This window comes from Notechis scutatus, chromosome 2 (assembly GCF_049901735.1).
Source record: "Notechis scutatus isolate UNSWTSFEM ecotype Mainland chromosome 2, rNotScu1.2, whole genome shotgun sequence".
NCBI lineage: Eukaryota > Metazoa > Chordata > Lepidosauria > Squamata > Elapidae > Notechis > Notechis scutatus.
Genome location: NC_142010.1, coordinates 133,301,643 through 133,329,048, shown reverse-complemented (window position 1 = coordinate 133,329,048; position 27,406 = coordinate 133,301,643). Strand labels below are relative to the sequence as shown.

Sequence of the window (27,406 nt, the reverse complement as noted above, 5' to 3'; positions counted from 1 at the left end):
AGTCAGCAGGATTATATTGTCAGTCACTGAACGAATGGTTGTTAACTGAGGACTACCGTACATGGAGTTACTTTTTCTTCATTTATGCTCAGTTTAATCACAGTAATGTATGTCATGTTTTCACTATAGAATCACTAATGTACCTTTATTTTTGGTGTTGCTACAGTTCATTAATAAAAAATAATGAAATAAATTAAAAAGATGTATTGAGCCAAGGATTTACTGTAATGATTGATATAATAAGCCAGATGTATTTTAAAATTAAATATGTCCAAATTAATGTGCCCAAGCATCATGGTATACTGTAATACTTTATGATACCCTACTTAATGGAGTAGCAGCAACTACAAATCTTGCAAATGAATATAGGTGGTTTGTTAAACCTTTTTAATCATGAAGCTCACTATCTCTATCAATGCTGCAGTGACACAGTGCTAGCTCAGAATTTTATTAGGAAAAAAAAGGTTGGAAATAATGTATTTATAGTCAGCACAAACTCCATAGCACCTAAACCAAATTATCCTAATGCAGCATTTATGTATTAATTTAATTTATATGTCACCCATTTCACGATCATGTGAGTACAACAATTTACAACACCACAAAAACAATATAAAAACATTAAATTAGCATTGCCACAAATATTAAAGAAAATGGATACCTGATAAGGATAATTATACCAGCATTGTCGTACATCCCAAAACCAGGGTGACTACAATAAAAAGAAAAATAGAGTAATACAGAGCGCTCTTATCAGCACGATTTTATTGTCTAAATGGTTGCTTCAGAAAGATATTTTGATTACTTAGTTTAACTCAGATTGGAAGGATTTTCTTATACTTAAATATTCAGTTACTTGTTTCCTTAAAATTATCCATACAACCCTATCAACAAACATTAGATTTTAAAGATATGACATCTCCCATAATAGGACATTTTCATCAAATTTTAATATATTTATATGATAAATTATATCTAATCTCAGCATTTTCTTTAAGCCACCAAAAAGTAATATATAAGTATAATGCTTTAATAACTGAATTACATGCAGATACATTCATACAAGACACTGGGAAATTTATATGCTTGAGTGCTATAGATCTGTAGGGAATAATGTATTGCAAATATCAAACAAGTCCTTCTGGTTCTATAATAAAAAATATAAATGCATTTCTATGACAAAGCATAACTGAAAGCTACTTTTCCAGTTCTGTTAAGACAATTAAATAAAAACACTAGAGAAAAGCACCAAGCACCAACTCCTGCAATGAAATTATTATCATTTAATTCAGCATAACTTGAAGATTGTCCAACATACTCACCGACCAAAGAAATCTGAGTCCATATATAAAAATACATAAATAAAATGTAAACCTCCACCTGGAATTAAAAAACAACAATATATGGCATACAAATATTGATCCAATAAGAGCCAAAAACATCTTATAAGAAAGTAAATCTTCATTCTAAGAGAAACTATTTGCCCAATCAAAATTTTAGATGCAAAATGTCTTCAACTTTTGAAAAACTGTATTATTTATTAAACAGCTTTCCATAGTGCATAGAAGATGGAGGTCAAATAAGAGTCCCACTCACCTATGGTATATATCTTGGGGAAGTAGTCATTGAGGAAGAGAGGCAGAAGCCATAGAGGTAGCAGGCAGGAAGGCAAAATGCTCAGATACTATAGTGATATAAGCCATGCATTAAAAAAGTGAGAAAATAAATTTGAGTAGGAAAGAAAAGAGACAAGAGTCTATAAAAAAGTCAAGTGAATGCTTAGGAAAATAACCTCAGACAGTAAAAGGCAACTTGATAAAAGACACAAATCCTGCAAAGAAATAGATAGGTGCTTTTATAACTGTAAATTCTACTGAATAACTCAGAAGAGATAGCATTAACTAAGAAATACACAGTTTGGACAATGTGAAAGAGATCTAGATATAGGATTGTGTCTTCAACAGTTCTTTCTGTTGAGAAGATCTTTACCACTCTAGGTATTCCTACTGGTATGTTATAAGGATACTATTTTTATACTATGCATTACTAATCTAAAGCCTGAAATTCTATTTGATATTCACTTCTAAAATAAAGAATTGAAACACTATGATTTGAATTCTACACAAACCTACATGCTCTCACAGAACTTTGTAAAAGTGTTTGGTTTATCCTGGTTCCTCCGGTGACGAAACCAGCGCTGGATTTTTCGGACATCCCAATCTAGTTGTTTTGACAAACCTTCTAATCGTCTTGCATCTGGACACTAGGAGATGATCAAACAGATATAAAAAGACCTTTTTTTGCTTATCAAATTTTTAAAATATGTTCTTCCTATTTCTGCCCAATTGTCTTTCAGTCTGCAACCTGCTGGATATTATCTGGAACTGTAGGTTTTGCTAGAAAAGGCAAACAGGAAATACTCAGTCTGAGAAACAGAGTCCTTGCACAAATGTACTGGAAAAAATTCCAACTATGTTCAAGTACAGGTAGTCCACAACTTATGACAATTGAGCCTCAAATTCCTGTTGCTAAGCGAGACAGTTGTTAAGTGAACTGTTTATTTTATTTTATGACCTTTCTTGCCACAATAAGTGAATCACTGCAATAGTTAAGTTAGTAACCCAATTGTAAAGTGAATATGGCTTTCCCATTGACTTTGTGTGTTAGAAGGTCACAAAAAGTGATTACATGACCTGGAGCACTGCAACCATCATAAATATGAGCCAGTTGCCAAGCATCCAAATTTTGATCACATGATCACGGGGATGCTGCAACGGTTGTAAGTGTGAAAAATGGTCATAAGTTGGTGTTTTTTCGGTGCTGTTCTAACTTTGAACAGGCACCAACTAATGGTTGTAAATCGAGGACTACCTATATATTCAGTACTATTGAAGTCTTTTCTCCACAATTACAGACACTTCTCTAAGTAAATCATTCTGATTATTGTACTTGCAATTTTCTCAGCAAAATCTGGATGTAAAGCTCAGGCAGAGGTATGTTTTTTTTGTTTTTTGGGTGGGTTTCAAGTCGTACTGGGTAAACAATTTATCTACTAAGTAAAAACAATACAGGGCAGCACTGGCTATGATATATAGCATAAACAGTATAACGACTGTAGATGTGCAAAAGAAGCACTGACTGTATTTGCAGGTTCCACATAAGCAGGAAGACATCTACACAAAAAACTTACTGTCTCTCCCCCGCCCCCCCCCAAATGCAACTAGAGATCCTTGGTTTAAAAATAATTAATTATTCAATTCTGCCAATATTTATTGGTCTCTTACAACATACAGATACAATATGAATCTGAGGTTAAGGGAGGGCAGGGAATAAGCAATAACAAAAACAAAAGAATACATTAAAGGAATGAATTAAAATATAAAAATATGATTTACACCAACTTAATTTTAAATAATTAAAAGCTTACATACTTCTTCCATACTACAACAATTCAATGATAAGAAAAGAATACTGGACCATTTTATACCATAGCATTGTCCCAAGGAACTAAAGTAGAATGCAAAATAATCAGGGATGGGATCCAACTGGTATAACTACTGGTTCTGTCTATTAGCGTCACACACACATGCGCAAGTCGTGTGAGTGTAATTTACAACCTGCTGAGCTGCCCGGACAGCTGAGCAGCGCTGCGTGCAACTGCACAGTGGTTGGAAAAGCCCTTTTCCCCTGCTTTTTCAACCACAGCTGTGCCGTGCAAAGCAGCTGAGGTTGAAAAAGCAGGAAAGAAAGGTCAGGTAAGACCCCAGGCGGGCGGGTGGACCAAAACAGCAGCAGACATAGAACCGGTTCTATGCCTGCTGCTCTTCAGAGCTACTGGTTCTACAGAGTTGGAAAGAACTGGTAGAATCCCACCCCTGAAAATAATACTGCAGAACAATTTAACTTCTAACTTACTTTAGTGATGGATGTAAACACTTTTTCTAAAATAGCATTGGGTTGAGCTCTGCGAGGTCCACTGTCTTGAATGTCAACATACACAGCAGAAGGCTTGGCAAGAAACCTGGGGACGCAATTCCAGAGAAACAATCATACACAAAATATTACCAATATTGTGAAAAGATAACATGAACATTTAAACATTCTCAATTACATGCTGGACATCGCAACAATAGCTACGTTAAGAACTCACCCACAAGAAATTTAAAATGTTAAACTTTCAGTATGTTTTATTTCTAAAGATTTTAAAAAATGAAACATAACTTTTCTAAAGCCCAAATTATTTGGTTGAAATGTTACAAACCACCATTTACACCTAATCATTAATTAATAATCCTTCGTTACACTGTCTACTTGATGACTGTAATGATATACCGTGTAACCAACCATTTTAAAATTCCTGTCTAAAACAAGAGTTTTCCTTAATAGGCAAGAGGGGAGTAATCCATAAACAGCCTTTCCAAATAATGTGCTTTATAACAATGCCACTGATAGTGGGAAGATCCAAGTGAAGCAGTTTATCCAAAACTATATAGCACATTTAAAATATAAAATTGTGTCTGGATTAAAGAAGACCTTATAATAGTCTGCAGAAGGCCCAAGTCCAGCTGTACATTTAGTTCCTGCTGCAGTTTCCAATACATTCCAGAGAGCCTTTCCCTAGGCTCATCTTGCTTTCTGCTTTTAGTTTCTGCTTCTTTGTTTCTGCTACTGTAAGGTTGGAACTGATGTAATTCTTACTGCTGCCCTTACTATGTTTTGGATTTAACATAATTGTGGACGTTTAATTTTTGAACATATAGATTGCAAGCTAGTGAGAGTTGTTTTGATTGCAGTTAATATAGACGTGCGCTGTTCCTTCATATATGTCTGTTCCTTGTTGTCCTGTCTTCTTCTTGATTAAAATATACTCTTAAGTTCTTGTAGTCCACTCATGAAATTCATCCAACTTCTTTTCAATAATATCTGCTAAAACATGTTTGTCTCTCTGCATTAAGACATGTAGATCTTGTTTATTTTCCATGCCCTGTGAATTTGTATAACAAGGGAATCTTTGGATGATATAACTGGACTATTCCTTCTTCTGCTTACAAGGTCTTTTTTAATGCCTCCATATCTTGCCTATTCTTCCAATTCTTGACACTGTATTGTTTTCCAGCATTCCCCCCTCCCTTTCTCCACAGGGTTGTTTTAATCCCCCCCCCCCCAAAAAAAAAAAATATGATTTACAGGGCACTTTCCAAAATATATTCTTTCTAGTTTTCTTGAGAGACTGTCTTGCTTGGAATTCCACATTTCAGAAATCATTTCATCAAAGAACCTAAACTATTTATATGGGCATTATCTCCATATCATAGTCAATTGTTTATTTCCAATTCTTCTTCGTGAATCCTATTATTTGGAGGGAGGAATAAATAAGATACACCTTATGCCTGTGTTTACTTTATCTTCCTGTCCAATGTATCAGTGTCTGCAAGGCTGTGTCATTTGTTTCCACATGGATCTACAGGAAGAAATATTTGTCAAGTGCCTTTGCAGAATCTTCAGAGATTTTCTTAACCACTGAAGCTTGTTGTTCTTCATCCAGGAGTCTAAAAACATCAACAGTGAGGCCCTGGAATTTATTCAGTAACTGCAAAGTAACCCCCCTAACAGGGTTGGACATATATGTTACATTCTTCTGCTTCTCTGACCCATTGCTTGGTTTTCTCCTTTCTTTTTGGAGGATTCTTGGTGTTGTTATCCCTTCACAAGCCATTCCTATGACTGATACATTAATTCTCCATCTTCCCTGATAAACTGAATGCAGTGGATAATAGGTTATTTAAGCAGTGTGTGAGTTAAAACAAGTATATGAATGGGCAATGAATGAAAATGGGTTAGATAAAAAATGACTAGTATGAAGAAATATGTTGATTAAATGGAGACAATGGACTGAATTCTGAATAAATATACGCGGGAAAGGAAAAGGGAGGAAGAGGAAGGCCAAGAAAATTGTGGCTGGATGGGGTTGATAAAATCCTCAAAAAAAGAGCAGCGAAAAGCTTAAAGAATAAACGCTAATCTATGAAGCAGTACATCATTTTTATATTATTACTAAAAATTGCAATTAAAAGATAAAATTACAAACTAAAAAAGAAAACATAGAAGATACAAAAAGGAAAAATAGAAAGAAAAAATGAAATGTCTATTTTTAACTTTGATCAAATAAGCCAACTTTATATTCTTTATTTTTACTTTTAAAAAATTTGAACCTTCAAGCTTTCAGTGTTCTAGAACTTGGTTTTTTCATGTTTTGTTCTTTCTCATAAAATCTTTCAAACTTTTAATAAGTTTTTTTTGTAATCCCAATACAGGAAAATTATCCAAGTCACTCTTTTGGTTTGTTAGTTTAAGTATTAAGACATCAATTGGTTACTTTTGTCCATCCAATGTAGCATCCTTTTCCATATCATTCTTTAATGTGTCAATTTAAAATCCTTTTAGATTAGTCTCAGTCTTGCCCAGTAAAAGTTGTTCCTCTTCTATAACATCCTTTAAATATAGTCTATCTATAGAGGTAGTTGCTATTAAGATTAACTTCTGGGTTCATTGCCCTAAAATATCATTCAGTAAGTTCAAGGTTAGGTTATTTTGCTCCATTCTTTATTTGTAAGTCAAATTCAAGCGTTCTCCTTTAGTTTTACAAACGAGAAGGAACTTAGGTTACAAGTTCCTTCTGGTTCCCTCTCCTGTCTAAAAATCTCATCCTACCATGGATTTTAAAAAAGAATTCAAAGGAGAATTCTTTGACACGGGAAGGTTTTTTATAATTAATTTCAAAATCTTATTTCAAATCTGTCTCAATCTGTACTCTGCTTATAACATTCCAAAATCAAAGTTCCAATTGCATGTTTGCTGTTTAATCCAAAAGAATTTAAATCCTTAAACTTCAGTTTATCATTTCTTCCCTGGAAGTCCCTGTATGAAGCAGTATATCAGTGTAATGAGAGCAAATATTATTTGAAAGAATAAAAAGATATGGAGAGATATAGGGGACTTCCGGTTTGAAGGGCTTCGGGGACAGACAGAAATCCACGATCGTGGGCGGTTTGTGTCTGGGCTCGTCGCTGGAGCACCCTGAGCCAGCTGGTTTCGGGGCTAAGCCACCCCATAGAGGTGGTGAAGAAGGGGGAGACCGCCAGCAGGGTTGAGGAGAGCCGCATCTCTCCTCCTCAGCTGGCCATTACTCCCTTTCCCGAAGGTGGTTGCAGCGGTGGTCAGAAATGGCCACCACAAAGAAGAACTTGACTGGAAAAGAATGTGCAGGAGGAAGATAAGAAGTGAAAGTTTTGGCTGACCGGGTTAAATTGTAAAAGCAACAACCAAGGTACCCTGGAATTTAAACTTACAAAAAATAACTTCGCTCCCAAAGAAGAGTCGGAAGCAGCGAAGGAAAGTGAAAAGGGAAAAGTTTGGCTTTTTTTTTTTCCTTCTCTCTCCTTCCCTATACTGACAACTAAGAGACTTAAATAAGAAATTAGAAAAATCCGCTTTGACATCAATAGGCAATTAAGCTGAAAATAAAACAAAATGCCAAAGGGATAATAAAGATTTCTGGACATTAAAAACTTTCTTTTTCATAAGCAGGAAGGGAGAGAAAAAGAATAACAGCAGGATCTGGAAAAGGGAGGAGACTGCCTGGAATTAAAAAGAATCTAAAGTAAAACTTCAACAAGACTTCTAAAAGATACATTTTAACTGAAACTTTGCAACTAAATAGTAACCCCAGGAAGAGAAAGTGAAAAAAAGAGCAAAAAAGAAACAGCTTGCGTGTATTTGGATTATTTGGTGATCTTTGGATTTTTGGTTATTATATTTGAATAACTAAAATCTACTGGGTGGTTGTTTAAAAATTTATACAATGGCACTTCTGGATGAATTGAAAATGGAACTTAAAAAGTACAAAGAAGATGCACAAGGGAAGGGTTCTTTTGGCTTCGTCTTTCAATTCTTAGAAATGGAGATTTGGAAGTATGAGAAACAACAAGAAAAGACTGCAAAACAAGAAGACTGGGACAAAGAAGAAGCCATCTTTAATGAACAAGTAATTCTATGTGGGGAAGAAAAAAGAAAGGGGGGAAAGAGAATGGAGAATTTAAGACTTAAAAAAACAACCAAAGAAAAGAAAGAGAAATAGAGGGGGACTTCCAGTTTGCCGGGCTTCGGCGGCAGGCAGGAATCCGCGATCGTGCGCGGTTTCTGCCTGGGCTTGCCGCTGGAGCGTCCCGAGCCAGTTGGCTTTGGGGCTAAGCCACCCCATAGAGGTGGTGAAGAGGGGGGAGATCCCAGCAGGGTTGAGGAAAGCCGCATCTTTCCTCCCCAGCTGGCTAAACTCCCTTTCCCGAAGGCGGTAAGAGCGGCGGTCAGAAATGGCCGCCTCAAAGAAGCACTCATCCGGAAAAGAAAGTGCAGGAGGAAGTTAAGAAGTGAAAGTTTTGGCTGACCGGGATAAGAAGCAACAACTAAGGTATCCTGGAATTTAAATTTTAAAAAAAGATACATCGCTCCCAAAGAAGATTCGGAAGCAGCGAATGAAAGTGAAAAAAGAGAAAGTTTTTTCTTTCACTCTCCTTTCTTACGTTGACAGCAAACAGAGATGAATGAGAAATCGGAAAAACCCGCTTTGGCATCAATAGGTAATTAAACTGGATAATTAAATGTCAAGGGGACAATAAGGATTTCTGAACACTAAAAAAACTTTTTTTTTTGCTGTAAGTGGGAAGGGAGAGGAAAAGAATAAGAGCAGGATTCGGAAGGAGGAGACTGCCTAGAATTTAAAAGAATCTGATTAAATCCTAACAAGACTTCTAAAAGATACATTTTAACTGGAACTTTGTAACTAAATAGTAACCCCAGGAAGAGAAAGTGAAAAAAGAAGAAAGTGTTAAAAGAAACAGCTTGTGTGTATTTGGATTGCTTGGTGACTTTGGGACTTTTGGAAATTATATTTGAATGACTAAAAACACTTGGGTGGTTGTTTGAAATTTTTTTTTACAATGGCATCACTTGTGGATGAACTGAAAATGGAATTTAAAAAATACAAAGAAAAGGAACAAGAAGGGAAGGGCTCTCTTGGCTCCGTTTTTCAATTCTTAGAAATGGCGATTTGTACCTACGAGAAACTACAAGAAAAGACTGTGAAACAAGAAGATTGGGACAAAGAAGAAGCCATCTTTGATGAACAAGTAACTTTACTTGGGGAAGAAGGGGGAAAGGGGGGAAAGAGAATGGAGACTTTAAGACCTAAAAAAACAACCAAAAAAGGGAAAAATAAGGTGAAAAGTAGATATAATGTTAGGAAGCAACAGAAAAGGGGAACACAGAAGAGGGAAATGGAGGTGGAGAGACAAGGGGGTAGAAGAGAGAAATAGAGGTAGAGAGACAAGGAGGTAAAAAGGGGAGAGAGAAGAGAGGGAAGAAGGAAAGGAAAAGAAGTTACAAAGGACCAGAGCAAGATATAGAGAAACAGGATCTATTTAGAGATAATGGGTGAAAATCTAACTGAAAAAGGGATTCTGTAAAGGTACATAAGATTGTATTGTTATATTAGTAATAGAAATAACTTTAGAAAATTGGAAACAACGTATGATTAAAATGAGGGATAAAATAGTGTAATTTAGTGAAATGTTTGTGAATAAAATAAGTGAAATAAAATAAATGAGAAAATTGAATTAGGAAGGAATGGGAACATTTTAATTAATGTTTTATAAAATATAAGTGAAGGGGGGGGAATTAACTATGGAAAGCTTATAATTGTTCCCATAGAAGTATGATATTTAATTGAAAAGTAATGTTAAAGATGTTAAGACTTTAATGAATATTAATATTAATGACAGAATTGAATTGGAATGGAATGTTGTTTTAATTATATACATTTATATATTTTTTTCTTTTTTTTAAGAATACAGTGTGTATTTTAAGAATGTACCAAGCAGAATCCGAATGGAAGTTATGTATTATATTGAATGTTACAACTTTAGGGAAAAGATATAAAGGCGTCATACTCCAATCAGTAACTACAGGAGAAATTTTGTTTAATGAGAAAAGATAATAAATAATTGAAACAGGACAGACAAAATGGGCGTTGGTTCTTACCTGACACGCCATTTCTCTTCGAGCTGCGAGGATCATCCAGAGAGTGGGAGGTGCTTCAGTCTGTGCTGTTGTAGGCTGAGCTTAATTACTGAGGAACGCTCCTCCTTCCATCACGTGGCTCCATTACAGAGTTCCTCAGTTTATGCGCAGGCGAGAGAAAAGAGAAATTCGTACTCTCATCTTACTAGACTTAAGGGTTCATTGGCCGAAACAAGACCCCACCAGACGGTGAAAAATAAGGGTGGGGCTGGATGATCCTCGCAGCTCGAAGAGAAATGGCATGTCAGGTAAGAACCAACGTCCATTCTCCTTAGAGCTGCTCGGATCATCCAGAGAGTGGGACATACCAAAGCTTGGCTGTCCTACGGGAGGGACTCCGTCTGATTTGGGAGCCTCTCCGGGTCCTTGAGGACCCGCTGTAGGACTCGTCTACCAAACAAGGTCTCCGCTGAGGCAAATATGTTGATCTTGTAATGCCTAATGAAGGGAGACGGGGAGGCCCAGGTGGCAGCCCGGCAAATATCAGTGATTGGGGCCTGGGTGGCCCAAGCTGCCGAGGTAGCCGCACTTCTGGTGGAATGTGCTGTTATTCCGCTGGGTACTGGCAGAGCCTGTGACAAGTAAGATCTAGAGATAGTAGCTCTGATCCAGCGGCCGATGGTTGAAGGGGATACTTTGTGGCCCAATGTCTTGGGTTGAAAGGAAAGGAATAGAGATTCGGACCTCCTAAAGGGCTGGGTGTGCTTAATGTAGATGCGAAGGGCACGTCTCACATCCAGGGTATGCCAAAGCGTCTCCCTCTCTCGCGAGGGTCTGGGGCAGAAGTTTGGGAGAGTGAGTTCCTGTGCCCTGTGGAAGGCTGAGTTGACCTTGGGCAAGAAGGTAGGGTCGGGCCGTAGAACCACCCGGTTGGCGTGGAAGATGCAGAGGTCCTTCCTCACCGACAAGGCTGTGATCTCCGAGATTCGACGGGCCGATGTAATGGCCACCAGGAACACGACTGAATGTTAAAAACTGGAAGGTGGATAACCTGAGAGGCTCAAAGGGGTGTTTAGTGAGGGACACAAGGACCCTATTAAAATCCCAGGTAGGGTATCGGTGAACGGTTGGGGGACACAAATTAGTGGCTCCTCTGAGGAATGCCCTAATGCGAGGGTGGTGGGAAAGGGAACCAATGTTATCGCAAGCGATGACAGTTGTGAGGGCCGTGACCTGCCGTCTCAAGGTGTTGGGGGAAAGCCCTTTCTTCAGACCCTCTTAGAGGAAATCCAAGATCCGAGCGATAGAGGGCGCAAGTGGATTGACCTGGGATTTATGACACCACTTGCAGAAACTATTCCAAGTGGCATCGTATATTCGGGTAGTTGAGGGCCGTCTGGCGGCTAAGATGGTATCAATAACCTGGTCAGAGAACTTCTCGTTTCTTAGGCAGTTCTGCTCAACATCCAGATGGCTAACTGGAGCCATTGGGGATCCGGATGCAGAAGGGGCCCCTAAGAAAGGGAGGTCCTGTTCGGGGGGATTTTCCAGGGAGGGGCCACCGATAGGTTGCGGAGGTCCGCAAACCATGGGTGCCTGGGCCAGTAGGGGGCCACCAGAAGGAGTTCTGCCTTCTCGTGGATCAGTTTCTGGATGACTCTGGGAACTAGGGCTAGTGGGGGAAATGTGTATAGGAGCCCTGAGGGCCAGGGGCAACGTAGGGCGTTGTAATTCTCGGCTCCATGGGAGGGGTACCTCGAGAAAAATCTTGGGAGTTGTGTGTTGAGAGGGGATGCGAAGAGGTCCACTATCGGTAGGCCGAAGATTATGGTCGCCTCCTTGAACAGAGATGGGTGGAGGCGCCACTCGGACTGGTCCACCGTGGCCCTGCTCAACCAGTCTGCTTGGGTGTTTGAAACCCCTGAGATGTGTTCTGCTTTGAGGGAGAGGAGATTGCGCTCCGCCCAGCGGCAGAGGCGCTCGGCTTCTCTCATCAACCGTATGGACTGTGTGCCCCCGTCTGTTGACGTGAGCCTTGGCGGTGACTTTGTCCGTGAGGATAAGGACATGATGCCCGCGTACCTGAGGGAGGAAGCTGCGTAGTGCCAGGTGTATGGTGTGAAGTTCCAACCAGTTTATACTGCATGCCCGTTCTGTCTCCGACCATCTGCCCTGTGCCGTGAGCGAGTGGATGTGAGCGCCCCATCCGGACAGGCTGGCGTCTGTGGTGAGGGTGAGCCATTGGGGCTCCTTGAAGTAATGGCCCTTGTTGATGGCGGGGTTGGTCCACCAGAGGAGAGACGTGAGGACCCTTGGAGGTACCTTGACCGTGGATTTTGAATTGCTTCTGCCGGATCTTTGAAATGGGAGCAGGAACCACTGTAGGGATCTGGCATGAGACCATCTTACCCAATAATTTAGACAATTCTAATAGAGTTACCTTTTTTGATCACCGGATATGTTTGACAGATTCCTGGATGCTAAGGAGTCTTTCCGAGGAAAGAAAGACCTTTCCTTTAACCGTATCAATTACGGACCCTAAATGGGTTATCCGGTTAGATGGCGACAGTTGGCTCTTTTGCCAGTTTACGAGGAACCCATGGTCTTGGAGGGCAGAGAGAGTAGCTCTGGTGTCCCTCTCTGCTTGACGTCTGGAGGGGGACAGGATGAGGATGTCATCCAGGTAGCAGTGGAGACGTACGGGGAGGTTCCTAAGGTGGGCCGCTAGTGCCGCGAGGACCTTAGTAAAGGTTCTAGGGGCCGATGCCAACCCAAAGGGGAGGGCCACATATTGGAAGTGGCAGTGATTGTAACAGAACCTGAGGAATTTGAAATGGGAGGGCCGGATTGGGATGTGTAGATACGCTTCTGAAAGATCTATAGAAGAGAGCCAGTCCCCTTGCCTGGTGCACAGTAGAATGGACTGTAAGGTGTGCATCTTAAACCTGCGGTGGATCAGGTAACAATTAAGACGTTTTAGGTCTAGGATTGCTCTCCATCCGCCTGAGGATTTGGGGACCACGAAGAGGTGGGAGTAAAAACCCCACCCTCGTTGAGAGGGTGGGACGGGTTGGATAGCCTGAATGTTGAGGAGATGATGAATAGCGGAATCCATTAAACTGCGGATGCCATGAAAAAATGGGGGGGGGGGCCCACGCTGAAATTCCAGGGCAAGTCCGAACCTGATGGTGTCTCTGACCCAGGCATCGGAAGTAGAGGAATCCCATCGGTCGGCGAAGTGTCTGAGACGTCCGCCAATGGGAGGGGAGAAACGGGATCTATCTTGGGCGCCGGAAGGGCCTCCCACCTGGTCCCCTGAAGGGTCGCTTGTAGCTGCCACCCCTTCTGTTCCTGTCGCCCGAATCGGCTCGATCCTGGGGTTGGAATGGCCAAAAGGAGAGGGGTCTCGGGGTACCTGGGCGGGAAGGGAGACTGGTAGAAGGGTCAGAAGGACCCTCTCCGAAATGGCTGAGGGGCTCTGGGCTCTGACCTCCGAAAAAGAGAGGGAATAAATTTTTTCTTGCTTCGGCTCTCGACTAGCAGGGGTTCCAGGGCTGTGCCGAATAATTTGTCTCCCTTGATGGGGGCGGTGGCCAATTTGATTTTGTTTCTGACATCCGCCTGCCAGTGTTTGAGCCAGAGCAGGCGGCGGGCTGTAACATGAGAGGTTATAGCTCTAGTGGAGAACTTAACCGAATGGTAGGTGGCGTCGGCCGAGAATTCTGCCATGGCCGTAAGTTTAGCGATGTCCTGATGCGCCCTTGTATTAGAGGGGGGACATGCTGTTTTAGTTGGCGGAGCCACCGGATCGAAGACCTGGTGAAGAAGGAAGCGGCCGTGGCCGATCTAATGGCCCAAGCGTCGGCTTGGTGAGCCCGGCGTAAGGCTAGTTCAGCCCTCTTGTCCTTGGGTTTCAGAGCCTCCAGAGGATCACTAGGGGGGGAGGAGGATGCTAAGCCAACAATGGGCTCATCAACCTCGAGGATATTGAGTAGGTTGGAGAAGTCTGAGTCGAGGTTGAAAAACCTCTTGTCCTGGCTGGATGGGGCGGGGGGGGCCCTGTGGAAGCCAGCTGTTTTGATACCAGGTCAGAAAAAATGGGCGGAGCCGAAATGACTTCAGCTTGTACAACGGGCTGCTTGAAAATGGAATCTTCTGGGCCCTCCGCCGAGGAAGGGTGGGCAAAGGGAGACTGTGTGTACAGGCCAGAGATGTTTTTGGCCTTAAAGAGAAGCGATTTGTACAGGTGTGGCTTGAACAAGCCCACAAAGGTGGGTTGGTCGGGGGTGAGGCCCTCATCCTCGGACATCTCCCCCTCCATAGGCTCTGTCTCCGACAGGGGTTCACTGTAATGTGTTGACCCCAATTCGAATTCTTCCTCCTCCCTGAGTTGATCCAGGTCCCCTTCCTCCTCCTCCTGTTCCCTTTCTGGAAGAGGGCTGTCCCTCTGTAAAGGTACCTGACCGTGGGGAGGATCCAATCTAGGCAGGGACCTGACCGATGTAGACTCATGTTCGGGAGCCATCGGGAAGAAGCCGGGTCTGGACACCTGTTGGAGACCTTCCGCAATGCCCTGGCGGATAGCCAGCTCCATCCATGACCTCATTTGTTCTGGAATCTCGACTATGGCAGGCTCCTCTTGGCGCAGACCAGCGGCCGTAGGAGTAAATGTAGCTTCGGGTGTCCGTCTGGTCCAGGGGCCTGAAGCCCTTGGGGAGAGCTGTGCCTGGAGAGGGAAGAGTAATCTGGAGGAGGGGGGGTGAGTAGAGGTAGAAGGAGTGGAGGGTGGGAGGGCTGGAGGCATCGAGTGTGACTCCCTGGATCGCCTGTCAAATTCCTTCTCCAATGCCTTATGGCGTCTCTTTGAGAGGCCTTGGAAGTTTCCTTAGCCTGTCTGCGCAAATGTTGAGACTTAGATTTGGCCTTCAAGGAAGGGCCTTTAGAAGAATTGTCATCTGCCATTTTAAGAAGTAATGATCGTAAGTAAGGATACTAGAGGCGGTTGGCTCGCCAAGGGTTCGGCCTACAGCAAAAGCCGGGTGTCAGCTGGTCCGCGCCCCCTTTTGGAATTTTGATGTATATAATAATAATAATAATAATATATTATTATTATTATTATTATTATTATTATTATTATTATTATTATTATTATTATTATTATTATTATTATTATAATTATAATTATTAATTATTACTGTTATTTATATTTTTATATATATATATATATATATATATATATATATAATGTTTTCTTAAGTTTTCGCTGGTACTTACATGTATGGTATCCCACAGACGGACACAATACAGAAGCCTGATGATGGCAGATGAGATTCTGCTGAAACGTTGCTACAACTTTAAAAGAACAACTACAATGACATGGGAAAATACCCGAACCAAGCCGAATACCATACATATATACATATATATATATATGTATATGTATATGTATATGTATATTTATTTATTATTAATATTATTATTATTATTAATTTTATTTTTATTTTTTTTAATATAAAAAAATATGTAATTTGATCAAATAAATTCGGATCTTGGTCCAATGAGAGTTGCAACCCAGGTGATTATTTATCCAATTAGTCAAATGAACGCCTGAGGCCAATGGTGGATAAGGCCTCCAGCAGCTTTTACTCCCAGACGAAAACCGAGAGGGTGGGGTGCTGCTGTTACTTCGCCCTGAGCGCAGCTGCGGAATAGCCAACAATACTTTTAACAGGAAGTATCAGGAATCCAGTTATAATGAAGGCTCTGAACAGGCTGGTAAGGCCTGTTTTGGTGAGCTAGAAAAAACACTCGCAGCAAGAAAAGAGGCCGGAGAAGCAAAATGGCGCCCGACCAAGAGACAGCGCCCAAAATGGTGGCCGCTTACGGATCTAACTGTCGGGGCCGCTCAGGACGGAATCAGGCCCCTCCGGCAAACTTAGAATGCCGAGAGGGGCAGCGAGGAGAAATTCACCCCTTCCTGGGATGATCGGCGTTCGTGGGGGGGGGGGAGAAACCAGCGGCGCTTTGAAGCGCGATAAATTCAAGCCACTAACAAGGGCGGCGTGGAAAGCGGCAGGAAAATTCAGATCAAGGATGGGGGGGTTTAGCGCAAGAGCGCTGCTAAACCGCCCGCTTGTTTTCCCCCCTGGGGGGCAAGGAAACACGCTCCCCTTAATCTAGAGACAACCCCAATTGCGCAGAGGCTACAGGAAAAATTATTAATCAAACCTTCAAGTGAAATTAGAAGAGATCCTGAATCGGCCAAGGAGCTTATCAGAAAACAGCCTAACTCTCACGAGGCTGAGCATAAACTGGGGAACGCTGTAATGGAGCCACGTGATGGAAGGAGGAGCGTTCCTCAGTAATTAAGCTCAGCCTACAACAGCACAGACTGAAGCACCTCCCACTCTCTGGATGATCCGAGCAGCTCTAAGGAGAAAATATAAATACAATAATTTGAATTGAGATGAGATAATTAAAATAAAATTGAGAAAATTAAAAGAGGGGAGAAGCTATGCAGAAAATGTAAAATAATAATAAGATATGGAATAGAATATAAAAATGAGCATGAACCTGAATTTGCGTCTGTATGAAGAAATGTAACCCGGAATTATGCTGCTTTCAAAAAAGATGTTTTATTTGTATTTTTTTTTCTCTTTGTGAAAACTCAAATAAAATTTACAAAAAAAAAAAAAAGATATGGAGAGATATAGAGAAGTTTGTTCCTATTACTTCCATTTAATTCATTTTCTTTTGTTATGCCTTAATTTTTTGGTATACTATTTCTTACTACAATATTATGCTTTATATAATATTTCTTAAACCAAAAGGGAATAGCATGATGGAACGGACATATTTGAGATTATATTTGTAATCCCTTGGTTAGAATGTTGGTTAAAATTCCTAGAACAAATTTCAACAACCTCAGATTTGTTAATGATACCGTATTGATGGTTGGAGGCAAGAAAGACTTAAGGAAGAAGGAAATGCAAAACTTGCCTATTGCTCAATATTAAAAAAAAAAAAAAAAGACTATGTTAACAGGTAGGCCAATCCAATGCACATAAGTGAAGAAGTAACAATGGACTTAGTCTTCATAGGCTCAACAATTTACAGGAATAGTGACTCTAGCCATGAAATAAAGAGAAGATTGTTTCTTAGGAGAAAGAGAAGTCTTTAATGAAAGACAGCGTTATCAAAAACATTAAAGTGCAATCATTTACATGGTTAACATAGCTATACATCATCAAGACCAAGGTTATTCACAGTTGGAATATTTGACAAAAAATGGGCACCACCACAAAGGTTAAATTTAAAAAAATCCTTTCTATTATGTGAAGGAGAATACAACAACAAAGTTTATATGTTTGTGATATATAATATGAAAGCAAGAATCACAAGTCTTAAGCCTGGTTGGAAAAAAGTAAAATACTTAGGAAAAAGGCTGTCAGGAAACAAGATGGTTTGATATTACCATTCACAACACAATCATAACCTTACAAGAATGCAAAAAAAAAAAAAAAGTTACTGAGACAATCTTCATGAAATACAGACTAGCATCCAATTATAGTTTAATCAGAGTGAAAAAATTTAAGAAAATATTCATTTTTAGTATCACAACTGAGCTTGTTGTCTGCATTAGTTTTCATCCTATCTGTAAAGCCACTTTGTGTTGTTTACCAAGGAATCAGAAATCTTTACCCATTTATCACTAATCATACAAAGTTCTATCAACAGGTCTAGGCTTGTCTTTTGATTTTCTCTGTATTGATATATAAAAGAATGGACTGCAGTATATTTTATAAGGCTCCCACGGCCACTACAAAAGGTGTTTCAAGCTGTCACTGCTAATGAAGTATTTGCATGTGTATTAATTTTCTCAGTCATCCCGGTAGTTGTCTGGAAGTTAAGTCATGGCAATTGCATGGTTGGCAGTGATGGGATTCAAATATTTTTACTACCGGTTCTGTGGGCTTGGCTTGGTGGGCGTGGCAGGGGAAGGATACTGTAAAATCTCCAGTCAGAAGTGGCATTTGCCGGTTCTCTGAACAACTACCACTACCGGTTCTCCAGAACTGGTCAGAACCTGCTGAATACCACCTCTGATGGTTGTTTTAAGAGGTTTTGCTGCTTCTCCAAAACTGAAGAAGCTACTTAAATAAGCAATGAAACCATTTGAACCAACAAGAAAAGAAGTCTACTTGCCATGGCTCAATTCTAGATATTTGTACATGTGTATTTATTTTCCACAGCCAAAATGTAGTCAATGTATGTACTGCTAATAAATAGACTCTCCTACTAGGATCTCTTATTAAAAGCATGTATATGCTTTAAAGTAATAATATATTGTCAACGAGAGAAATGTTTTATCAAAAATCTGTATCTTCAGCTATTGCTTATATTCACATCAGTATGGAGCCAAACTGTATTTAGTGATATGAGCACACATTATTTTTAAGGTTAAGCAAATTTCTTCAGCAAAGTTACGTTTTAATGATTTTTTTAAAATACAAAATAGTGCATATTTCTTCCAGACCCAAAAGAAAGAATTGTTCATAGAAGTATCTGGGAAATAAAATAGATATGTATTTTGTATTACAGCAGTATAACTATTCACCACTGGGAGAGACTAGATTGCCAGTTTCATTCATGTCAGACCTTGTGAAGAGGCCTAAGCACCCCGGAAGATTAGATGTTATATGAACTGTATGTACAGCCCATTTTTTTTCTTTTTAAATGAGGGCTTCTTATGCCTCATAAGTTACAAAAAAACCAAAATTTGTTTTCTCTAATGCCTCCTAATGGTCTATAGTGATAATCACTGTACAGCAATAAACTCCAGCGATCAGCTGCTGGGCCCACCTGCCTCCATACTGACCTTTATTTACTGCTTATGAAGCTCAGCTGCATCACGCAACACAGCGGATTGCCACGAGTCAGCTGTTGAAGACACAGGGAGAGTGTAGGAGTGCAGGAAAAGGTCAGTAGAAAAGCCTCTGTGTGCGCTAAGTGCACATTTGCCCTACCCATGCGCAAAGCGTGCGTGCCTGTACAAAACATGTCCACCAAGCCATGCCCACCGAACCGGTGGTAAAACAATTTGAATCTCAGCACTGATCAGAAATATGTCACAGAGACCACTGCAGCAGGTTTGTTTATAAGTCTTTGGCAATTATCTGGCAACTGGGAATTGCACTGAATATGTCGTGACATTTAAAGCAGCTATTATCATGGGGTTCCAGTTTGCAGTACATTTCTGAGATTTATTCATTTATTATATGAGTATACCTATGAATCAGTAGAGTTTAAAATGCTGGTTCTGATATGTAAAGGCCTAAGAACATGTTCTACAAATGAGATTCCACTCTGAAGAACTGCTTCAAACAGATCTTATTCTGAGATGGTATATTATCAAAAAGACTAAATGAATATTCAGTGTAATTTCCAAGGCAGGGATTCTCTCAAGGGCATATTTCCCTTTGTCTGAATGTGTGGGAGGAGGGGATAACAGAGAGAAAAAGAGAGAGACAGAGACAGGAATCAGGCCCTGTTTAATAATGTTCTGTCTTCAGAATTTTTTTCCTTGAAGAGGTTTTCATGGCATTTGCTTTGTTTTCTTTTTGGCACCAGGTATAAACCTTATAATGTCTTGCAGTTTGGGATTTTTAAAAATCTATTGCGGTAATCCTCGATTTATGACCATAGTTGACTCCTAAATTTCTGTTGCTAAGTGAGACATTTGTTAAGTGAGTTTTCCCAATTTTACAACCCTTCTTGTCACAATTATTAAATGAATCATTGCAGCTGTTCAGTTAGTAACAGTTGCTAAGTAAATCTGTCTTCCCCATTGACTTTGCTTGCCCGAATGTTGCAAAAGGTGATCACATGACCCTGGGACACTGCAATTATCATGAGTCAGCTGCCAAGTATCTGAATTTTGATCACGTGGCCATGGGATGGCACAATAGCTATAAGTGTAAAAAAACAGTCGTAAGTCACTTTTTTCAATGCTGTTGTAACTTTGATAATTAAACAAACCATTGTCAGTCAAGGTCTACCTGTAATGGGTGCATTAAGTTAATGTGTGTGTGTGTTTTGATCTTTATTATTAATCAAACAAAACATATAAATTCAAACGAGCAAAATGAAAATACAATGTGACGGGGATGATAGGCACATTAGTGCACTTACGCACATCCTCTTAGAAACCTCTTTAAATTTTTAAATTAAATGTGTGGTCCACAGAAGTTAAGAGAATTAAAACTGTAAAAGTCAGTAGCTGAGACAACTGAATCAGGCAAGATATTGCAGACTTTGACAACTGTTACCAAAATTGATTTTTTTTTAATTAAATGTAAACAATGTAGGCTGAACTGAAGGCTGATCAATAATTGAATAACCTAACTGAAAAATTTTAAAAAACCCGTACTATAAGAGGAATAATACTTCATGGTACCAATAGTAAATCAAGATCAGCGCAGTTGCTTACGAAAATACCCATCTGTATTAACTTACCTGCAGAAATGGAGGTTTCCTAATTTCCTAAGGAAGATAAGGTCAACATGCAGAGGTAGTGTTGGGCAATGCATTACCTGAACTTGGTCATAACCTGAACTTGGTCATTACCTGAACATTGCAGCTGTTCAGTTAGTAACAGTTGCTAAGTAAATCTATCTTCCCCATTGACTTTGCTTGCCCTGTTCTCCATAATAAGTTAAGAACAATTATTGTTTTGCATTCTTCCTTAGTGGACAAAATCTAATTTAATGAGGAATATGATAGTATATAAAATATTTGGCATTTTTTCTTCCGTTTAAAAACATGGAAATAGAAAAAAATCTTAACACTTTCCATCAGACCGATTTTAATAAACATATAATATTCTGTCCCTCTCCTTCCCTCCTCTCCCCCACCCTCCTCTCCCCCCAGCCCAGCCCAGCCCAGCGAGTTATTGTCAGTAAAATAGGAGGCAGAAGTATTACATATCTGCCACTTGAGTTAAATATAAAAAGGCAGGATAAAAATCTAATTGTTAAACCTGGAAAAAAAACCCCAATATATACAATAGAATTTCTGGTCACAAACGCTTGACCACAACCAAATCAGGTTCCGACCAAAAATTCACATTTTTTTCGTGGCCGATTTCTTCTTCCACTCCATTTTTTTGTAAGCACCAAATTTCCAAAATTAGGTTCAGGTTATGACCAAATCGGGTTGTGACCAAAGTTATGGAACAAATTACGGTCCTGACCAGAGGTTCTACTGTACATTTAAAAATGTAAATAAATAAGACATACTCTCTCCAAGCAGGAAAGAAACTTAGGGGAAAATAATTCCAAGAAGCAAGAGGTGGTCATGGGACACAAAGAATAAAAGAATTGCAACTTTTGTAGCATTCCCCTACATTTATAATTAAGTTTGTTCATTAAGGGATCTTCCTGAAGATTTAGAAAATACTGCAGTGAAGTTCTTTTCCTATATCAAAAATATTGAGTATGTGTAGACTTCCGGTTTGCAAGGTTTCGGCGGCGGCAGGGATTCGCGACACCGCACGATCCTTGCTGCGTTCGCCACCAAGGTTTCCCCGATCCGTTTGGATCTGGGGGATAAAGCTGCCCCGTAGAGGCAGCTGAAGACAGGGGGGATCCGGAAAGGGGTTTGGGGGTGACGCAGACCCCCTCCCAGCCGGCTAAACCCCCTTTTCCCGAGGCGGAGGAACGGCAGTCAGCAATGGCCGCCATGAAGAAATCTGCAGCCGGACAAGCAGGTACAGGAGGAAGAAAGTCGGAAGAATAGTGAAAGTTGCTTCTAACCGGGACAAGACAAGAGAAAGTGACCTGGAATCTTGAAGGCTGCTAAGTATGCATTGTCTCTAGTGAGAGTTACAAGCTGCGAATATTTTAAAAGGGAAAGTTTTTTCTTTGTTCCACTCTCCTTCCTAAAGTGACAGCGGAGGGAAATCCTTTTGGCTGTGAGTGGGAAGGGAGAGGGGAAAAAATTGGAGCAAAATTTGAAAATAAGGAGAAGATTGCCTAGAATTTTAAAGAGTTACTAAACATCAATAAGACTTCCAAAAATATATATTTGAAAGGGAACTTTGTGATTAAACTTTAACTCCAGAAAGAGAAAGTGAAAAAGAAGAAGGTATTTAAAAGAAACAGCCTGTTTGGATTGTTTGGTGACTTTGGAACTTTTGAGAATTATTTCTGATTAAAACATCTGGGTGGTTGTCTGGAAAAACTTTTTCTCTACACAATGGCATCACTTGTGGATGGATTGAAACTTGTATATCAAAAATATGAAAAAGAAAAACAAGAAGGGAAAGATGGTCTTGGCACTATTTTTCAATTTTTAGAAATGGCGGTTTATACTTATGTGAAGCAGAATGAATAACAGGATGAAGGGGACAAAGAAGAAGCCATCTTTGATGAACAAATGACTTTGGTTGGAGAAGGGAAAAAGGAAGAGAAAAAGGAAAAGAGGACTCTAAGATCTGGAAAAACAACCCAAAAAGAGAAGAATAAGGTGAAAAAGGGACATTATGTTAGGAAACAACAGAAAGGGGGAAAACAGAATAAAAGAGAGGTGGAGAGACAAGGGGTTAAAGAGGACAAGGAGAAGAAGCAAGGGAGAAAGGAAGGGATGAGAAGCCCTAATGGTGGGGAGCAAGATGTTAAGAAGCAAAAGTTTTTTAGAGATAATGGATAAACTTTATTGATAAAGGGATTCTAGAAAGGTACATAAGACTGTTTTTTTTTATATTTGTATTTAGAAATAACCATAGAAAATTGGAAATAATATGTAATTTAAAATGTGACAAAATATTTAACATAAACTAGTGAAATTTTTGTTAAGAAAAAAGGAGTACTGCAATGAAATATGATTTAAGATTGTCATCTGGGGGGGTGTAATAATTTTTGGAAAGCATAACTGTTCCCACAAAGGCATGATATTTAATTGAAATGGATAAAATGTTTAAGATATAAATGATTGTTAATATTAATGATCAGACTATGGTACATTAGCGAAATTTTTTGTGAAACGAGAGGTTTGAAGTAGAAGAAGGAGGAACATCGTAATGAAATAATGAGCTATAATATGTGGTGTGGGGGGGGAATAACTATGGAAAATAGGGCTCCCATAAAAGTATGTGATTTAATTGAAAAGTAATGTGTTAAACGTTTAAGATATAAATGAATATTAATACTAATAAATAGATTTGTATCATTTTTGATAACATAGTATAATTTTAGAATGTACCAGACAGAATCCCAATGTAAGTTATGTGTTTTATATTAAGTATTATAAATATAGGGGAGAGAGATAAAGGCATCATACTCCATATAGTGTACAGGAGAAGTTTTTCTTCTTTTTTAAAGAAGAAAAATAAATGGATGGTTGGAAATAGAACAGACAAAGAATAATAAATATTATGATCTGAATTGAGAGGAGATAAATAAAATAAAATTGAGAAAATTTAAAAGAGAGAAGTTATATAGAAAATTGAAAATGTTAATAAGATATGAAATGGTATATAAAAGGAATATGAATTTGAATTTGTGTCTATACCAAGAGTTATAACCCGGGACTAAGCAACTTTCAGAAAAGAGATTTTTTATGCTTTTATGTTTTGTGTTTGTGTGCATTTATGTCTTGAATAATAAAACTTGTTTTTTTTTTTTAAAAAAAAAAATTGAGTATGTGTCATAATAAATCTGCATTGTCCTAAGAGGGGAAGAAATATCTTTCGTCACTCTGGCATTAACTTTCCAGATCGTTAAACCTCAAAAAATGAAGTTTCATAACAACAACTTTCCCAACACAAAAAATGTAACTGCCTTTCTAAAAACTGTGAAACAAATTCCCAGTGTAAGCCTAAATGCAGGAGGCATGTGGGAAACATTATTTTGTCATAACGAGCCAAAAGCAATGATATTGTTCATATAAAGCCAAAGTTAAATCAACCTAATTATAGATTGGACGGAAAAGCAATAAAAGTAGCAGAATTCAGTTCATTGCAAATTATCAGTCCCACAAGCTCATTCTAATTTCATGCAGACTTCTAGAGCTGGTGAAAAAGAATAGCGAAATACAGTGAATCCATATGAATACTACAATGTATATAGGAGAAGAACCAAAAGGAAATTAATATGGTTTTATATTTTCAAGTAAGAATGAATAACTACATGCATTACTACCTTCATATTATTCCCTTTCCATATAAGCAACACTATGTAAATGCAGAAAAGGTATAATAAGAAATAGTGAGAAAAAAAATTCAAATCATATGCTAAAAACAGTTAAAGAAAACACTAAATGTACTGTACACCAACAACATTTGCTATGTTTCCACACCCTTCTATTCCAACCAAAGTACTGAAGTTGATTTCCCAAAATTTCAGTTTGATGACTGAAAACAATGGAAGGAAACAATACAGCTCAGCAAAGTTGCTAGGTATTAGTTGAATTAAGTATGTATCTCCGTTTTACCTGATAAAAGCCTTTCCTAAAATGTATTGAAATCAATTTCAGGATAACTAGAAGTTCATATTTGAAAAATTCAGCTGGATACAAATAACTATAATATTTTAGTAATAAATGTACTTTTCAAAAGAAATTTTGAAATACTGAAAATTTTCAGTATTCCTCAGAGTGTGCATCAGAGAGGAATCTCTATAGCCCTTTGGATGTTGCTAAACTACGACTCCCAGGAATCTTTATTATTTGCCATGATATGGCTAGGATTGCTGGGAGTTGTCATTCATGTCATAAATTGTTCATGTGAGTGGGGAAAAAATAATTGCAAACAGAAAAGTACAAAATAGAATTTTAAGCTTTCTCCTGGCATGCTAATTTTCTATATATACGCATTAATTTTTTGATATGAATTAAAATCAGACATTAAAATTTCTACATATAATTTTCTATAAAAGCTGAAACAGCTGTATTATGAAAGTGTTATTACAATACAGGTAGTCCTTGACTTATGACAATTGAGCCCAACATTTCTGTTGCTAAGTGAAATATTTGTAAAATGAGTTTTGCCCCACTTTATGACCTTTCTTGCTGTAGTGATTAAATGAATTACCGCAGTAGTTAAGTTAGTAACATGGTTGTTAAGTGAATCTGGCTTCCCCATTGACTTTCCTTATGAGAAAGTCATAAAAGATAATCACATGGGATACTGCAATTGGCATAAATATGAGTCAGTAGCCAACTGTCTGAATTTTGATCATATGACCATGGGGATGCTGCAACAGTAAAGTGAAAAAGTCATGTTATTTTTTTCAGTACTATTGTAACTTCGAAGGGTCACTAAACAAATTGTAAGTGGAGAACTGCCTGTATATTTATTACTCTTTTTCTAAAAGTACAGCTTGATTTACACTAATAACATAAAACACAAATATTTTATATGAGAAAAACTCATGTTCAATCCCAGACTAGAAAATAAAGGGATTGCCAATTCAGTTTAAACTACAGTTAACAGTCCACTTATAGCTGTTATTCATCATTATACCAGATCACTATTTGCCAATAAATGTTCTCGTGTAAATCACTATTTCAAATTATTATGAACATTTTATTCCAGGCGTATTTCATGAACAGGCCATTTTCAATACAAACATTAATTCCTACATCAGCAAAGCTAACACAGCAAATAACATAAAGGTACTACAGTGTCTCAGATGTCATAAACCAAACATTTAGACTGAGAAGAGGAAAAGCGTAGGAGTCCAATTGTGAACTGTGTATTCCTTCCTAGCAGACACAAACTGGGTCATCAAGGCCCATGTCTGTCTTGGCCAGAACAGCAGGTACCATATCTTGAGACCAACATGCACTGCCTTCCCTTGAGAAATTAATGACAAGAACGCTTAACCAAAAACAGTGCATCAATGCTCTCATGGATATATATCTATGGCCTGCAGAATTTTAATTAAACTTGTCATAAATTAGAGGGCTCCCTCTCCCCTCCATCTTTACATTCATGTTTACATCCTGTTTAATCATTCCCTTTCCAATCTGATTTTTCAGCAGATAACTAATCTTACACAGATAAACTCAACGAACAAAGAAGAAAGAAAAAAACACTAAGGGCACCATCTTCTGGTCTGCAAAGTATCTAAAACTATTTTTTTTAAACTTGACTTCACCTTCATCAATAATGAATGTTGAGACAAACAAGAAGTCTACAGACAGATTCAGTTGCAAAGTACGTCCGAGAGCCACTCGAGTTCAAATTCCCACTCCCTCATGAAGGTCTAAGGTCATCTCAAAGCCCTTTTCTCAGCCCATCTTTACCCTCCAGGATTGGCCGCAGTGTAAGGTAAAAGATGTGAGCTAGATGCGAATCCCCACCCCCCACCCCGCTTTCCTTTGGGATATCGAAACTAAATAAACGAAGCCAGGTTTGTGTTGGCAAAGCGGGCCGAGCACTCGACCGACAACGTCAGGAGAGAATCCGATAGCACGTTTCCGACGCCCACGGTTTACGACATTGCATCGAAAGGTTAAGGGAAGCTTGTCATTTGGAAGACTCGCCCGGATGCTTTGCTACCGCAGACCCAACAACGTCGAAGCCGCGCAGGCTGCAACCACGGCCGACTCGAGAGAATCCACTGACAGGCCAAGAGGAGGGACGGTCGCTCCGCAGCCCCGGGAAGGAAGGAAGGAAGGAAAATAAACCCCAGCCTCGGCCCGAGCCGCTGACAAGTCCAGAGGAGGAAGTCAAGTGTCAGCCGCCCCCACCACCACCCCTCCTCCTCCTCGACCGGAACCGGGAAGCGTGGGCCCGACCCAAACCATCACCTCACGCGGGGTCCGTCAGCCACGGCCGCCCCAGCCTCCCATTTCACACCCGGCCCTGTGTCCTCTGAGGAGCCGCCGGCCACCTCCCCGTGTATGGTTACCTCTCGAAGAAGTGCCTTAAGACCAAGAGGCCGGCGGCTAGCGGTAACGCTGCCAGAAGGTGACCGACGCGGTATGCCTCGGGGGTCTGTTGCTCCAAATCGGCCCACGTCACGTTGACCGGAAACCAGAAGCGCTCGCTCCACAGCCAGGATAACACGACCGCCATTTTCCCACCCACCCCTCGCTCGACGCCCGCCCGGGCTCCCGCTCTTTCCAGCAGCGGCCGCCGCCGCCACCACTAGAATGTCTCGACTGCAGCCGCCGGCGCGAGGAAAAAAGGCGGTAGAGAACCAGGGGGTGGGGCCTGGCCAGTCCCCGCCCATCTAGCTTCCCGAGAGGAGAGGTCAAAGCCGACGCCCCTTTCTCTACCCCTTCGGTATCTTTAGGGACAGCAGGGCGCATGCGCCTCGTTGACGCT

The 27,406-nt window shown here is 39.8% G+C and overlaps 1 protein-coding gene across 1 annotated transcript in view; it reads right to left on the bottom strand.

Moving 5' to 3' along the window:
* CERS5 (ceramide synthase 5) overlaps window positions 1–27,406 on the bottom strand; it is a 50,387-nt gene extending 22,981 nt beyond the window's left edge. Inside the window, exons 1-5 of the mRNA XM_026679983.2 lie at window positions 26,988–27,406; window positions 3,916–4,021; window positions 2,133–2,263; window positions 1,323–1,380; window positions 662–712 (exon numbers count right to left, since the gene is read on the bottom strand). Coding sequence (XP_026535768.2) covers window positions 662–712; window positions 1,323–1,380; window positions 2,133–2,263; window positions 3,916–4,021; window positions 26,988–27,154 — 513 coding nt within the window. The 5' untranslated portion in view covers window positions 27,155–27,406. The remainder of the gene's footprint in view (window positions 1–661; window positions 713–1,322; window positions 1,381–2,132; window positions 2,264–3,915; window positions 4,022–26,987) is intronic.